Here is a 17,679-nt window from a genome sequence, read left to right as displayed (position 1 = left end):
GGGAGCTTGGGCCAGTCAGCGCTGCTGCGGCCAGCGAGTGGCAATTATCGCCCCAGAGGTATTCTGCCAGCCATTTGCCATTACGCACGCCTTTTCAAAGACGAAGGAGGCCTTCCAAGGTTTTTGCCAAAGGAAACAGCGGCCTATTAAACGTAAATGTTTCCCGAGGCCTAGTCGTGTTTCACTCCAACACAAGCCGGATGTTATGTGGAGGCCTGTGAAAGCACAATTACAGGAAGTCTCAGTACCACCAGGATAATGATGCGCACACATCCGGCCCTACAGTGGGGGCGATGGGTGATATTTGTTGCAGCCTGCCTCTGATGTACATCGCTGTGCACTGACCTCACCTCTACCATTTACCTGGGCCACTTTATAGTGAGCCTGCCTCGTCATTTCATTAGGTGCAAGAGCATTAGTTAGTACTACGTACGTACGTACGTACGTACACACACACACACACACACACACACACACACACACACACCACCCTCTCCCTCCCTCCCTCCCTTTGAACTGAGGTTTTTTAAGGTAGTCTTTTTTGGGGGGGAAGGGCATCTTTATAACATAAATGTTACTTTGGTACACAGAGACAGTAGTAGCCAACCGCAACATGCATTTGAGAGAATATTCCATACTACCCAACAGACTGAATGCATGGGATTCAGTCAAGCCAGGGGCCCCTAAACCCAGCTCCTGAACTCACTGGGAACAGGACACATGACCGCTGTCCCAAATACCTTCTGGCACTGCAGCAGGCACTGGGAACAGAGAGCTTTAAACACAAAATGTGCCCAAACCTTGCCCTCCCTGCCCGCAAACCACGACATGATCTTATATTTAGTACCCACTTGTCCAAGGTTATTTTTCTTCTATTTCTGCAGGAAACGTCCTACCTGAGCCCCAGTTAGTGTCTTGTGTGTGGGGTGTCGTGGCCTGTGGCATGTATTGGCTTGGCCAGGCCCCTAGGGGCCAGACCCTTGCTTCATCCTCCCTTTTCATCATTCCGTTGCCACCGATGCTCCCTGCTCCACCCCTGAGCCTCGCCCTATCTCAGCCGGGGGTAGTGACAATGAGACCACCCCCGCCGTCTTGTGTTGCGAGGCTTTTCCTTTCTAAAAGTACATCAAGCAAATGTTGTGGTTAAGGAGCCGAATTGTGCTAAAATGATCAGTCGCCAAGCAGGAGTTCCATATCTACATTCAGACTAAACCAATGTGCCTATACGAAAACCACATCTCCGCTGTCTGGGGTCATGACCTCCCCACCGCTCTGCATGGCAGGGGATTGTGGTACCTATGCAGAGCAGAAGAATTCAAATAATGGAAGAAATATTTTATTAACCGGATTAGCACCCATGAGTGTTTAGATAAGTAGAGCAAACCGCGTATCTAGCTACAATTCCACAAAACTCTGGAAGTGTGCTGTTGGTACACAGGCTGTGGCTTACCCCCGAACAGAGTCCACAGTGATGGCGCGAGGATTCACAAGGTCCGTGTCAAACAGAACTTTGCGCCCAGAGCCATCAAGCTCAGCGCTCTCGATTCGATCAAGGCCACTGTCGGTCCAAAACATGGTCCTGCGATGGTAGTCAATGGCAATCCCTTCTGGGCTCATCAGTCCTGTGGAGAACGGTGAAACAGAACTGAGCAAGGCAATGTGCAGAGTATGCGGCTCAACAAGAACAGCGCTTGGTTTGATCCTCTAACCCAAGGTTGTCGAACAGAGATCTAGGAAAGTGAGATCCACAAGAGATTTTCAGGATAGCCGGCTAACATATATTTGCAAACAGTGTAAGTGAATAGACCTCATTTACAAAGTCTGGGGTTAACCTAGAAATAAAGGACTGAATACAGCCCTCTTAAGACTACTTTGAGCATCCCTATTGGACCCAGATGAACATGAGCTCACAATCCATTTTCTTCAAATATATGACTCTGCTGTTGAGAGATAGAAGTCAGTACGCAACTGTTAAGGCATCATTCAATACATAGCATATATCACTTTAAAAATAAAATGATGCCTACAAATTAGTTTTAGATCATTAAAACTGCAGAAATTGATTCAGCTCTGCATGTCCGATCGGAACATTAAAACATTTGAATAATATTTTGAAATATGTATTGATGATTTATAACTAACCCATTAATATATATCGAATGGGGACTTAATATATTTGGTATTAAGATAAAGTATATTTTACTTTATTTTTGCAAACCACGATATCCCCTACAGCAATAAGAAAGTACATTAAAAGTGTTCTTGTGTAGGTTTCTTGTTTACTGATTAATTCAAAGATGTTCTGTATAGCACGGACATGTCACCTTGCGACTACTCCCGAGTGCTTTGCCATACTTAATAGTGCCGTGTGTTAGTGGATAAACCTGGGCGAGATATGCAGCATTAAAAAAAGGAATACGGTATGAACATTTCAACAAACCGCACTCCCTTTGCACTTGAAAATACAACTTCTTTGCCTCTTTCCGACACCCAAAGGAACACTTCACTTTTCCTGGAACATTTCTGGACCCAACTACCAGATGGTGTTTATAATACACAGCCTGTGAATCAGGAATAGATTCATGCTACAAAACATGCTTCCTTTTAGCAGGCCTGATTCTCAGTCACAAAGCTGATACATAAAGCTCTTCACATGCATTTTGGAAGGTACTCAAGGAAAGCTTCGATGTCATAATGGCAGCACCAACATGGACTTCATGGCAGGACATATTCGGAGAACACCAGATCACATTTCTGTTGGGTCCAGTACGAACATATTTTAGATTCAAGCTTCAACACTTATTCAGTCAACCATTTCTTTCCACTATTGTTTTGATTATCTTACCAGACCCACTTCTACTAGAATTATCCAGTTAGTAGACCATTGAAACCCAAGAATAATATTATGCAAATCAACTGCATAGGCACTGCAGCCTCACAAATGGGCTGCAATTTTACATGACTCATGAAACCACTTAGTACGGTTTGAAAAATATGATTTGTGAAACATTATTTTTATTTTTTTACCAAAGAGAAGGGTTACGGCACAAGACGCGATCCATTAAAATGTCAAAGAAAACAGAAATCCAAGGTTTTACCTGTGCTAATGATAGTTTCTGGTTCAGCTCCTGCTTCTAAACTGGCTCTGTTGATTGTGCGACCTGCAACATCTGTCCAATAAACCATTCTCGCCTTGCAGTCGTAATCAATGCCCACAACTATGGAACCCTGAAGTGAACAGAAGAAGTAAGGAGGTGACATGAATATGTATGTTATACCACCTGCCGCTTCTCATTCCTAAAGGAAACAAACAGACTACCTGACCAGCATTAGCCTACTGAATGGTTTTCAGATGCCTGCTAGTATTATTTGGAAAGTGCTCATTTGTCAACTCAAAGACTGAACACACGGCATACAGATGTTGATTTTCATTCCAGTAAGAGACATTTTGAACAACAAATGTTGTTCATTGGGGCGCATATCCATTCAGAATAGCAAAAGGTTTGCATTTACAAAAAACAAGGTGGTTATAGGTGACATTTGCACCATAATCTGTTTTTTTAGTTTTAAGTCTCTGGTGTATCACTAAGAAGGAAATCACTTCTCTTTCAAATGTTTCTCTCCTTCCCTTCCATCCTCTGCATGCCTCCTCACTGAGCACAACCAACAGTCACATGCATGTTTGCCTTATTCTCTATTATTGTGTTTCTGCAAATTGCCCACAACTCATTTACAAGATCACGATTTCCCCTTTCTCCGAAAGTCATACCCATGCAACCTAACAATACTTAATCGCCTCTATGCAACCTAACACTACCCAATCTCCTCTATTAATCCCACTATGTGCAGGAGCTCGCATAATCCCCATTAATGATCACAACCAAAGAAATGGTTACTTACCATTAGGAGGTGTTTTGCAGCTTGAAGAGTTTTCTGGATTCACAGGCTGTGCTTCTATTCTGCCATTTAGTGGTAGGGTCCAGAATCGTGTCTTTTCTTACTTTCCTTTTTTTTCTCTTTTGGGCGTCGTCGACCGCCATTTGGTAATGTCCATCCCCTATGTGACACCAAACGTGCACCCTAGAAGTTTCTGTGCATGGTCGCCATATTCAGATGCTTTTTTCCCCATTTGCTACCTGGGCGAACATTCCTCATCCTTGAAGTGGTATACACTCTACAATCTGCCTGTTTGTTTCCCCACATTTCTGGGGAGAAAGTTGGGTGCATGTGAATCCAGAAAGCTCTTCAAGCTGCAAAAATACCTCTACTGGTAAGCAGCCATTTCTTTTGCAGAATGAATCCTTTCCTGGATTCACATTCTATACATTGATAACATAGCGGTTTTAATGTCCTTGGGGAGGATAGGTTGAAATGTGCTTGAGTTTGCAAACAGGTGCTGTAGTACACTCTGACCCACCTGTGATTCCTTGTTTATCTGGATATCCACACAGTAGTTAAGGTGTGTGTGGATGACCAAGTCACAGGCAGGCAGATGTCGCTGATGGGTACCTTTGCTAGGGTCAAGTCCTTCTTGAATGTTGTGTGCTCTGGATGGGGAGGGCAAAGCTTTACCTGCCCTTGTGTGGCAGGTTTGAATGGTCTCTACTATCCATGTGCAATGGTCCCCTTTAGTACTGGGTTACTCTGGTTTGCCCTGGCTTAGGAGATGAAGAGTTGGTTCCCCTTCCTTTTTGTAGGTCTCGCCTGACCCAGCGCATGCGCTGGTCTGGCAAGACTTATTGTGAGGGCTCAAAAAAGTGCTACCACTGTAGCCTAGAGCTACAGTGCATGTGCGCGGGTGCACGTGCCTCACTTTCGCTGCCGCACGTCCGCTTTGATGTTTGATCGCGATTGCGATCACTTTCACGGCCGCTTTGATGTTCTCCAAGAGCCAGTTTTTTTTCCTCCGGTTTATTACTTCTATGTAGTAATGGTGGCACCCGTGCCATTACTACAAAGCAGTAATAAACAGAAACAAGCATTGGCGTAGCCAATAGGTCTCGCTTTGGGAGCTTATAAGTATTTAGTTATGCAACTGTTGCATGGCTAAACACTTATACGGTCCCAAAAGCGAGACCTATTGGCTATGCCAATGCTTGTTGTCTTTGTCTTCTGTGGCTGGTTCCGGGTGGCATATCCTCACACCTTCCATTGCCAGCAGATTCTGTGACTGTCTTATAGGTATGACCTGTCCTCTGGCCATCTCTATTAGCTCGGAGTACCAAGTCTGTCTGAGGTGTATGGGTGACATCCTTGACTGTTTGGTCTCGTCCAACACCCTGGACATCAAGGGAATTGGTGCATGAAAATCTCTGACCAGTTTACCAACAGGGCATTCCCCTAGAACTGGTGGTGTGGAAAATAGGGATGCAAAGTCTGGGCTTGCGAAGGGGTTAATGCTTGGAGTGCTCCAGTGTCTGAACATGCTGCCCAGCACCACTTTTCTCTCCCACTCATGGGAGGTGTTAGCTTGTCTGTTTAGTCTGTCTTCTTCTGTGTTCTGTTCTCCTAGGAGGTGTAGTGCTACTAGAGTCCAGTTCTACTGGATCACCCACTTCCATATCTTCTGTGCTATTTTTGAAAGTAGGAATGATTTTGTTTCTCTATTTTGGGATAAAATGTTGTGTTGTCTACCTAGATCAGCACTCTCTGCCCCTTTATGTGTGCCTGGAAGGCTTTCAATGCTAGTAAGACAGTTTTGATTTCCAGAAGGTTTGTGCGCTTCACAGTGTTTTCTGGCTTCAGAGTCCTCTGGATTCAAGCAAGCCTGGCTGAAGACAGCTGAAATGCCAGAAACCGGTCCTAGGAAGCTTGTTTCCGGTCCAGGGAAGACATGGCTTGGCAGTTCGGGCTGGACTGTTCCCATGAGGCACAGGGTCAGACTGATTTGCATATGGCCATTTCTGAACTGGGGTGGCAGAGTGGGCTAAAGAATGGTGCTGGATTAAACCCAGATCAGTTGACTGGGGGGGGGGGGGGGGGGGGGGGGTAGTGCTTGCAATGTTCAACACTACGTCCACCATTTCCTTTGGTTTTTGCTTTGTTCGCCATAAGTTGGCAGGGTATGCTCAGACGTGAGTCCCTTGCTCACTTTGCCACTGGATTCAAGCAAGCCTGGCTGAAGACGGCTGAAATGCCAGAAACCGGTCCTAGGAAGCTTGTTTCCGGTCCAGGGAAGACATGGCTTGGCAGTTCGGACTGGACTGTTCCCATGAGGCACAGGGTCAGACTGATTTGCATATGGCCATGTCTGAACTGGGGTGGCAGAGTGGGCTAAAGAACAGTGATGGATTAAACCCAGATCAGTTGACTGGGGTTGAGTGCTTGCAATGTTCAACACTCCGTCCATCATTTCCTTTGGTTTTTTCAGAGTCCTCTAACCTTCAGGTTGGCAATGTGGGCTCCCCATTCCTTGCTAAATGCGATCATTATGGTCACCATGGGGGCTGGTAAGTTGTAGGGTCTACCTAACTCTACACTTTCTGCGTTCCACCTTTCTACCTCCTTTTGAATCCTTGAAGTGGCAACTGCTAGATCCTTCCAGCTCCCCTTCGCTTATGACAATTTGCTGCAAAAGCATTCCTGTACGGGTTGCATATACAGTCTCGCCTAAAGTATGAGGGATGCACGATGCCATCATCCAGGTTGAACCCAGCCATATGCAAATCAGTCTTGACCCTGTGCCTCATGGGAACAGTCCAGCCCGAACTGCCAAGCCAGGTCCTTCCTGGACTGGAAACAAGCATCCTAGGACCGGTTTTGGAGTTTCACCCCTCTTCAGCCAGGATAGCTTGATTTCAGTGGCATGGAGAGCACGGGACTCACGTCTGACCATACCCGTCCCACTCGGGGTGACAAATGCAAAAACAACAGACGTGAGTCTCGTGCTCTCCATGCCACTGGAATCAAGCTATCCTGGCTGAAGAGGGGTGAAACCCCGAAACCGGTCCTAGGATGCTTGTTTCCAGGCCAGGGAGGACCACCAAATCTCTTCCATCCACCAGTAGACACTCCATGCCGCTTTCTCACTCTAGAAGTCTCTTTGTCATGCCTACTTTTTGTCACTGTTTTTCTGGGTCGAAGTCTGATGAGAATAAATAAGTGCCAGCCACATAAATAAGTGGGCTACACCTACAGCCACTGGCTCAAATATAGACTCCTTTTTTGAGTGCCTGCCTGTGGCCCTGCTCTGAGTTTGCTTTGAAGAGGTCTAGGGTGGGGGATAAAGCAAAGTCACAAACAAGCTACAAGTAGGCAGCAGTAAAGAGAAGCAAGACTTTGCCCTTCTCTGTAACTCACGAATACTCAAGCCTGTGCTGTTGTCAACATGCAGTAAGGGAAGAGATGAGGAGCAGGTCTGCCCCGTGAAGAGGTAGGTGTGGTGGCTGGGACAGTGTAGCACATCACAGCAAAAATGAAACAAATGGAACCCCCGAACGTTACTGCAGTAACACTGGTTGCACTTAGAACCGTCGTGGTGGCCTTGGTGGTGATGCTGGCCCAAGGTGGGTTGCAGGAGTAAAAGATCAGTTGGCCTGGACACAGAAGTGGCACTTTGCTTCGACGGCGTGGGCGGGACTTAGCCAGGAGCAAGGGTGCTTAGGAGGCAATGACTGAGGAGGACGCAGGAGGTGACACGCAAGTGACACGCTTAAGGGCTGTGTGGCTCTCGGCAATGAATAGCTGCGCAAATGCCAGCAATGAGTTGGAGTCCTGTTATAAAAGTCATGGAAGAATCATCGTATCAGCACAGAGACCTTCTCTTCGCATCACAAAGGCTTTGCAACTGTCTCAGGCCCGGGCACAGTATCTCTGTCCAGCTTTGCTCCGACAACCTCTAATTCAAATAATTATTTTTAAAAACAAGCATAACTCCCTTTAATAGACGCTGAAAAGGTCCTGTTCTACTAAAAGAAGCCCAACCATGAAAATTTAAAAACAGAATGCTTATTTAATAAGGAGCGGCAGGGGGGGGGGGGTTCGAAAGGGATAGCACATGGAGAAACGGTGGGTGGGATGGGAAAGCAGTAACTCTGATTGCAAACCTCAACTGCGTACATCAGACACAAGCCTATACAAACTAAAAAATTGTGCCTGAAACGAATTGAAATGCACTGCAGCGAAATGAGACATGTAACAGGGCTAGTTGCCATGGGAGGGAACAACACACCAAAAGCAGGGACAAATGGCCATGATTTACCACTCAAAGGTAAGGAATTTATAAAGGCACACGGAACAACCAATGAAAAGCGATGGGTGGGCTTGAAGCCAATATACTGAACAGAGCATCCCTCCAAAACAGCACATGTGCGCTGCCTAGGCTAGACCTAAAAAGAAATGTCTACCAGGAGGGAGGAAACGGCGGGTCCAAAGTGGGACCTGATTTGGGGTAATTAAGTTTACCCATAAATAATTGTTGCATTGCACCCTCATTGATCCTTCGTTTCCCAGTCCATAACGAGATGAGTATGTCACAAGCCTCAAAACAAATTCATTCTGCGCCAACTTATAATCAACAACAATTACTTCACTGCTGGTTTAATAACATTTGAACCAACATAAAGATGTTTCATTAAATGCATTCAACCTGTAGTGATTACCAAATGTAAAGCGGGATGCCCATGTGGCCCCCCTATACATCTCCTGTATGGAAACTCAACCCACCTCCACCCATAAAGTGGAGACAGATTTGGTGAATCGACTTGGATCTGGAATGGATGAGTTTCCTATCTGGCTTGTAAGACTGAGAAATTATCTGCTGAATTCACCTACTCAGAGTGAACGAGAACACCTTTGTACCCTTATAAATGTTTCTGAAAGAAATAAAGAGAAGTATTGAAACTCCAAGTTCATTATTATGTTACAAATAGAGTAAAAGGACTCTACTCATCAAGGGAGGAGAGAGTGTGCTGCTGTTCATCCCTCTGAAGTACTGGAAGGATTATTTCCCGCTCAAGAAGACATTTAGAATTAATCTTGTGAATGAATTTGGGTTCCGGTCTCCGAACCACCCTGTCCAGTAGAATCTTAAGATAGGGGTGCGTCACCAATAAATACCCCAATTTCGGATTTCTTCATGTAATTGCCAACAAGAAGGGAGTTTCACTTCTATGTCATTCGTTTCTAAAGGTTTATAATGTTCTCCCTGTAGGCAAATCCCCATATAGAATCCTTGATGAAAAAATTGGTTTCTTTGAACAAAATCTGTTTAGCAATCTGCACAAAAGTGGGGTCAGATTAAGTAGATCACCACCAAACCCATTAATGCTTTGAACCCTGCCCATTGTGCTGCTATAGTTGAGGGAGCAATACTTTTAAGGTCCCCCTCCACCCTTAGATATTCCAAAATCCGGTAAGGATCCACTAAACAGGATCAAAGGATTAAGAGGCACACCATTTTGAGAAGAAGTTTCAATGCTTCTTGTAGGAAGCATGAGTAGAATCCTTTCTAGACAGTTGGATCTCTTCTGCAATCGGTTTAGAAGAATCCAAGTGTTTAGAATAACTCAAGTTATCTAAACACATTCTTTCAAACTATGCTGTTAAAATCAGATATTGTAATTGATTCGGAGGTAACTTTGGAAATTGTAAGGGAGATGTAATTATCGGCAATTTCAAGAATGTTCTTTTGGACAGAGTCATCAGGGGAGAGAACAGTGAGCATCTTGCCAAAAAGATGCCACAAGAATCACCAATATTTTGTCTGCCTCTCCCACCCCCTGCCCCAGCTCAATCGTTAGCATCACCCTAGCGAGGAGGAGAATCTGTGCAAAAGAGTAGAGAAAACCTTGTAGCCAAGGAATTAAGAAAGCATCTGGAGCCAATGCCTGTTGACAATTGATCACTGAAAAAACATTGAAAGCATTGCACTCTGTGGCGATGCAAACAGGTCTATCCACCGAGTTCCAAATAGGTGATGTTTAACAATAGTATTAAGTCTTTGCTTACCGGCTGTGGAAAAGAGACTGGGCCATGTCCGGGCCCTGGACATGGTCTATGCTTAGAGGGACGCAGACAGGCTTGCCTTTAGCGCACTTCTCTCTGCTGCCAGTCTAAAATAGGATGTGGAAGGATGGCATATCCCTACTGGCGAAGACTAGAGAGTGCACTTCCAATACGGCACCTCTAAAATGGCACAAATGAGACTGAAAAAAAATGCCTGATGCTCTCTCCGTAATACAAGTGGATCATAAAGTTAAATTAAAACAAGCATTGGCAAAGGCAAAAGGTTTCACCTATGCAGGAGATACTGTCTTTGCGAATGTGTTTTAGCCATGTTGTTTTTAATGCACTACTCTATATTGCATCCTATACCTTTCTCAATATATTCTCTACCTCCACCCCTTGCCTCATCCCAAACCTCATTCTACTACAATGATCTCCAAAATAACCCTTTCTAGACTTTTCTCTCCTCTATACCACCTCGGATCACCCCAAAGCTCATTTTAATGCTATGATATCCCAAACAACTCATCTAAAGTCTTCCCTCACTTATCCCTCCTTTGACTCACCCCAAAACTCATTATTACTATGATATCCCTAATCAATTTCAAGAGATTTTTCCTTCCCCCATCTCTCCTTATACTCATCCCACACCTCATCTTACTACGATGATCTCCCAATAAACACTTTCTAGACTATTCCCTCTTCTATCCCCTCCATTATCCTTTTCAATGCAACTAACAATCTCACATGTCCACTGCTCAAATTAACTCATATTTCACTATACTAATCCACCACTAATCCTTTTTGGGTTCCAGATTAGCGTGCTACTCGCCAAAAAGCACTTCGATGCCTCATCAGGGATAGTAAGCACTATATAAATACAATTATAATACAATAACTCTGTTGGAACTGAGGAATTGCCACATGGACCAATATTGAAGGCGGTGAATTGTGCCTCTAAGTGTCTACATGAAATTAAATACGCACTAAATGTAAACATCAGGGATAAGAGGCGATTGTCTGCCCCAGAACAAATTCGAGTTGTTAACCAGTTTAGATGAGAATTCTCTGCCTTAACCCCCTTGTCAATTCCAATACCATTGTTTAACCCGATTGTCTAAAAGGCCAGTCTTACTCTTCCCCGCCAACTGAGGTTGAAAAAACTGAAAGGCTTTTAGAACTACAGCCTGTTCTCTACAGTTGGAATAGTGAAGCATGTCCTTCAGGGATCCTTTCCCCCTTGCATTTCCAGTACTTTAAAGTTGCACCCATTCCACACAGACTGTCATCTTTTAACTGGAGTGGAAGAGAAATCTGAAAGTTGGGAGGGTGCAACCATCAACTGAGATTTTGACATATTTCTGAGCGCACTTGAATTTCTGTCTTGTACTTTCTCAAAGCCAGATCTCAAAGATTCAAACTGTGATTCAGCAGGAGTTTCAGGTAGAGCCAAGACCACGGACCACTGCGGACATCTAGGCCATCAGCCCCTGGATCTTCATACAACACCTCGCCGACGCTGACAGATGAATCAGCAGAGTGTGACGATTCCCCTGGACCAACTTGATCCTGTCCTGAAGGAGAAACACAAACCCCTTCTGTGTATTGAATACCATTTCTATGAGCTGTTTGACTTGGACTAGCATCAAACGAGATGAGGTTGTTCAATTTGAAGCCCAGCCAGTGAAGGTCTGTTGTCCCAATCACTGCCTCTTGAGCCTTAGAGAGAGACAAAGCACAGATGAGCCAGTCATCCAGGTAGGGGAGAAACCCCCATAAGCTGTAAAACAGCCACTACCGGTGCCAATGCCTTTGTGAAGCTTCTTCAAGGCATTGACCTTCGGAATGGTAGCACCTGGAATTGGAAATGCTTACACCATAATGTCAAGTAAGGCTGACTGTCCGTTTGGAGAGGTACACGGAAATAGGAGTCCTCTAGATCTGGAGTCACCAGGTGGTCGCCTTCTTTGATCAGAGGAATAATAGTTTGTACAGAGACCATTCGAAAATGCTCCAGGTTAATGCCTTCAGGTTCAAAATTGGACAGTAAGATCCATCCACTTTTAAAACCAAGAAAAGGGTTGAATAAAAACTTTGTCCATGTCCAGTCCGAATAGAGGGAGAATCACCTGTTTTCAAAGCAATTTTTCTATGCCTCACAACATAGCTTCTCTCTTTTTATTGCTGTTTTATCAATGGTACAGTCCTGAAAACCAGGAGGGGAAGATATTGCTTGAAAGGAGTTGTGTATTCCAAATGAACTAGCTAGAGAACCAAAGAATCTGTTCCATGAGCAGTCAACAGAGGAAGGAAGAACTCTAGTCTGTATCCAACTTCCATATAGTCATTTGGGTTTAGTGTTTTTCTCAGACTGTCCTTGAGGTCAGGTCTTATTGAAGAATGTGGTTCCCAAACCACGGGCCAGGCAGCGAAAGGGAGAAGGTGGTCTTCCCTCTAATCACTTCTAATTTTGCTTATAGCCAAAGGAGTTTTTCCCCCTAACAGAGGTTGAAGGTTTTAATATATTTTTCTCTGCATATCTCTGCCCCATGTAATTCAGCTCTTCCTCAAAAAGCTTTGACTCAGTAAATGGAAGTTTGACTCTAGTTCCCAATATTTTATCCACTGGGTTCTTTTTCCAGAAACAGCCCCCCCCCCCGCTACTGATGCAGAAGCCTACTGATTATCAAATGTTACATCTGAAAGTATTTGTGACAACACATCTGGGCCAAAACTGTTATAAGGTTCACAGTCTCCAAAATACAATCGTACAGTCTCTCAAAGTCTTTAAAGAGAACCAAGGATATATAACCGGCACAGGAGCTGGCCCTTATGCCAAAATCAGAAAACTCATAGGACCTTTAAAATGCAGATCCACCTTTTTGTCAATTGGGTCAGTTGAAGTAGACTCCTCAGAAGATGAGAAATTATGAGAAAGCCATAAAAAAAAAAAAGAGACTAGAGTTAACTCTAGGAATCTGGGGAAAATTCTACTCAAACCTTTCCAATAAATCTCTTATTCAAAAAAACTAGCGATATTTTGCTCATCAACATCCCTACAAAACTAGTCCTTAATCATACATGAAAAGGAAGGTCGTCTACCCACAATCCACTCTACTGGGTGCAAAATCCTTTGTCATCTTGTGTTTTCTTCTCGAACCCCAAAACCTCTCTTATATGGCACAACATGCTAGAAAAAGGCATTCCCTTAACGTATTTCCCTTTCTGGGAGGCATACATATCATCATCAACATGGTTTAATCTCTGTCTTTTTGTTTGGGAATCATTAAATGCCTCATCAACAGCATGCTTAATTAGCTACTGCACATCTGCCAAACATATATGGAGGGTATCCTTCCCCTCCAATGCTTCAGTGTTGTTCAACTTGTCTGCCCTACTCCCTGACATGGTAGACTCCATTGAACAATGAAGTTTGAAGCCGAGACCAGCTACAACTTCTTATTTGTACTAGCTACCCAGCAAACAAGTCTTTCAAGAAACAGGGTTGCAGAAAATAACCAGGTTGCAGCCTTCCCTGTCCTTGTGCATTCTTGTGCACTCAGCAGAGGGCAGGTAACCCTCTTGAAGTGCCCAGAGTGGCCCGTCAACAATGCGCTGGCATCCACTCACCATGCCAGCCATGCACATGGACGGTGAGTACAACTGCGGGTGGTAGGGGGGGGGATTACCACTTGCTGAGGGCCGTGGTAAGCATTAAACAGTTTGATAGTATGAACAATTCCTAAACTGTTAAATCTTTCGTAGTTTTACCTGTCAGGAACAGGGATAGGATGTATGTTGGGGGGCGGGGGGGCGGGGAAGAGGAGCCTTTTGTATGTATAGGACATAAAAATAGAAATATGGCTTTGCATAGTACAAGCCTGTGGGGGTATCGCCACCTCATCTCGTTACAGACTGGGACCAGGGGGCTGAGACTGGGTGCCTGCAGAGTGTTCTGCAACAAAAAAGGGTTTTTGGCTGAAACTGATGTCAATACCCATGTGAACTTGCATCAGTCTGGATGTACCACTGATGGTTTCGGATTTTCCAATGGGCTAGTGAGCAACCTTAAGGATTAAACTACTCCTTCACTATTCAGGCCCACAAGGTGAATTCAAATATCCTAAATTTGTGTTTTTTAGCCTTATTGGTACAACAAACTAACAACCACTAGATGGCAGAATAATGCACAGAAAGTGAATCCAGAAAAGGTTCACGCTGCAATTCAATATTTACAGATTCATTATTTATAGACAATCATATGGAACTATTGCAACTAACAACTGTACTGATATGGTGGATTAAAAACAGTTTTAAGTTATTTGTTCAATTATTTATGTGACTTAAGAAAGACAACTGATTGCGACTTGTGACTTGCCTTCATTAACCTAGTTTGTAGCTTCAAAATACAAAGTGAGTTTTCTACTACATAACAGGTTACTTTCAAGAGAAGGTGGTTGACGGAAAATAATTTACATCAGTTTCTTCTTTTGCTGATACCAGAGATACAGATACCTGACATTTCCAAATCCAACTTTCTCATGCCACCTTGTACGCTAGTCCTCTTTTTCTCCAGCTGTAACCAGTTCTTTGAGCTGGTTTACACAGGGTTAGACAGCCATGGTTTTTAGTTGCGAGTTAGTTTTGTACTAGGTCTGTGGATGGCATCGTAAGCGTGACAATACACTTTTCAAAATTAGGAAAGGAAAGCTGCATGATGCCACAAACTAGGATAAGGAATAGCAAATGCTAATTGCCTCATGTACAACCAAATATTAGTTGTATAAATTATGGTGTAGTTAGAGCCGGCAAGTGCAAACAAATACAGATAAAAATGTAAATGCAGGAAATAAGTTCAAGTATAGATGATGATGTGGCAAAACAATCCTTTTAAGATAACCTTGGGATTCTGCAAACTGACATGCATTTATTAGAGTGATATAGACCAAAATAAATCCTGCTATCATCGAAGAAAGCCAGTATAAATCCTGATGGGTATTGAGCCCTAGTATAATCCTTGATGTGCACAAATATTACTGGAATAAACTCGATGGGACAATCCCTTCAAAATGTCACTGGTAGCTACTATGTACTTAAAACATAAAATTTTGGTAATATAAATTGCAGTATCATTCGGATACATATATGAAGGGCATTATAGATGTATTTTAAGGTTTTTCTATTTGGAGAAGTTAAGCAATAAGAAAGACAAAAAAAACTGCAGATAAAATATCCACTTTTAAAATATATAGAACAACGAACTTGTCGGTAACATATTTAAGTTCACTTCGAGTGACTTATTTTGTTAGCTGGAGGTCTAGTAATAGTTAGGTCTTCATATACATAGCATATGACAAAGCTCTCGCATAGTGCACTTCTGCCTCCTTCAAGATGTGTTATATCAAACATCATAGGCCCAGCAACTACAAAGCCGGATGCTAGCAGCCTTATGTAAAGTGGAGGAAACATCTATATTTGGCTTTTACATTTTCCCAACACAGATTGTCAAGTGTGGGATGGGTGGGGAGAATCCATGAGTGCAGTAATATTCCACTGCTGCAGAAATTGCTTGCTGTTAAGTCTTCTTCAGACAAAAGTTTCTGCAGCACAGCTTCCTCAACACTTTTGTTGAATCTTTTTAATCACAGGATGAAATGTGATCCACGTACAAATACAACACAAATATGCGATTACTGCAATAGCTACTGTAAGCCACTTGACATACGTATTAATTCTCCAGGCAATGGGTGCTAGCCCAACAGAGAAACTGTCTAAGGAGTTTGGCACTGTTCTCTATTCTCACCCACACAAGCAAATCTATACAACTCATTAAAACTATCATACAGCTCTACTGACGCCACACCGCCACAAAACGGAATCAGACTCCTATCTGTGAAGGAAACGTTTGGGAAGGTCATAACATGGACAACTGAAAGGGACTGCAATTCTACACAGGTGGTAACTACCAATATCAAAATATAACTATTCTCCATGGTCAAAAAAAAAAAAAAGATCCCCCAAAATCTGAAGCAGAACCGAACAAAGATGATACTTTACATGTAGTGAGAGCAGTGTCTTTGCAGTTGCTTTGTTGAAGCGTGTGCCGTTCAAAGGTAGGACACCGATCTGCTGCCCCTGGGCATACAGGAGGAACGTGCCTTCCGCGGGGGGCGTCACGTCAGTACGAGGCTCTGGTTTCATAGTGGGAGGTGCAATAGTAGGTATACCTGAAATGAAAAAAAAAATTACAAAGAGGATATGTGCCCTTTGTATTGATTAGTAAAACACAGAGCGCAGGTGAAACAATGGTCTCAGTTAGACATACTCTTCAGCTGTAACTTACCTACATATCGTAAATACCTTCATGGAACAGGGGGTGGGATCACCGAAATTCAAAACTGCATATATTAAACCACTACTCAAGAATAGCTCCTTAAATTCAATTTACCCAAGCGGCCACAGGTTGATCGCAGACTTCTCATTACAGAAAAAGTACTGGAGCATTCCAGAACCTCCAACCCCAACACCCCTGAATTCAAACATGTGACTACATGATACACAAGTGGGGTTCAGACCCTCCAGGAGAACCCGAATTAGTGTGGACTTTGTTACCATCGAACATGACATTTTAATGAAAAGAATCAAAAGATTCAACACTCTAGAATCGAAAACTCACTTATTCCATGTTTGAAATCCTTCTTACCAAAAGAAAACAGAGCAGTCTACAATAATCCTTTTCTACCCGAATTGCTCTCTTATGTGGTGCCCCATTTTCTCAAATAACTCGTGTTACAACTATGGTGTCCGTGATAATCATCAAATTCGAAAAAACACTATACCCAACTCTGAAATCATAGGCAATTGCATAATAAAAATGAACTAACTGAGAACAAACAATTATCAGAAGCTCAACCGTGATAAAATTAAAAAAATGAAGTCGACAACACACCTCTACCTTCCTCTCCCTTCTGTTCCACCACCTGAGATTTATCGAATAATCTGTTTTTCTCTTTCCCATTTCATCCAGGTGTGGATACCACATGTCAACCAATATTTAGCGAGCAGAGTTGTAACTTATTTATGATGTTTCATGGCAAGGTTGCCCCCTAACTTCTCAAACTGTGTTGCCGCTTCTTTTCCCTGTCTCAGCCGATAGTTAGGTTTTGGCTGCCAGTGCACAGTGCCACACAAGCTTCCTCTCACTGCTTTTACTGGTGCTATCAGGCGGCCATCAAGAACTACCATCAGAACGGGCAGCCTACTTTGTAAATAAAATTAGGGGGAGTAGCAATCCGGTCAAAAGTATTTTCTTGATACTTAACGATTTTAAAAATCGACGAAGACATGCACAGCACCTCTGATCACGTTGGATCAGCAATGTGAGGACCTCGCCACCTTCTTTGTTAGGAAGGTATAAAAGAATCTATTTGTCCTTTCCTCCGCTTCCAGTGTTTATAAGCTCTGTGCTTAGACCCTCCCTACCTGCATTCTTACGGCCTTCCAGTCGATCTCTCCGGAGAAGCGCGCCTGCTATGTAGCAAAGTTAAACCTGGCTCGCCTGCTGCCCCTCTTAAGCCGGACCAATTTATGAAATCTCTGCCTGTGCTCCTGGCACCTCTGTGCCAGGTGAATAATATGTACCTCTCCATGGCGGTTGTCTATGGGTTGTGGAAGCAGGCGAGGGTGGTCCCTCTGCTTAAAAAACCTACTCTGGACCCAACTAAACTGGAGAAT

General features: G+C 43.6%; 1 protein-coding gene across 1 annotated transcript in view; it reads right to left on the bottom strand.

The window, feature by feature from the left end:
• NID2 (nidogen 2) overlaps positions 1–17,679 on the bottom strand; it is a 264,303-nt gene that overhangs the window by 35,322 nt on the left and 211,302 nt on the right. The window contains exons 17-19 of the mRNA XM_085626950.1: positions 16,003–16,172; positions 3,099–3,228; positions 1,451–1,622 (exon numbers count right to left, since the gene is read on the bottom strand). Of these exons, the coding sequence (XP_085483076.1) occupies positions 1,451–1,622; positions 3,099–3,228; positions 16,003–16,172 (472 nt within the window). The remainder of the gene's footprint in view (positions 1–1,450; positions 1,623–3,098; positions 3,229–16,002; positions 16,173–17,679) is intronic.

The sequence above is a fragment of the Triturus cristatus genome, chromosome 9 (genome assembly GCF_964204655.1).
Source record: "Triturus cristatus chromosome 9, aTriCri1.1, whole genome shotgun sequence".
In the NCBI taxonomy this organism is placed as follows: Eukaryota; Metazoa; Chordata; class Amphibia; order Caudata; family Salamandridae; genus Triturus; species Triturus cristatus.
The sequence above is the reverse complement of the archived record's forward strand: the minus strand, read 5'-3'. Positions and strand labels throughout refer to the sequence as shown.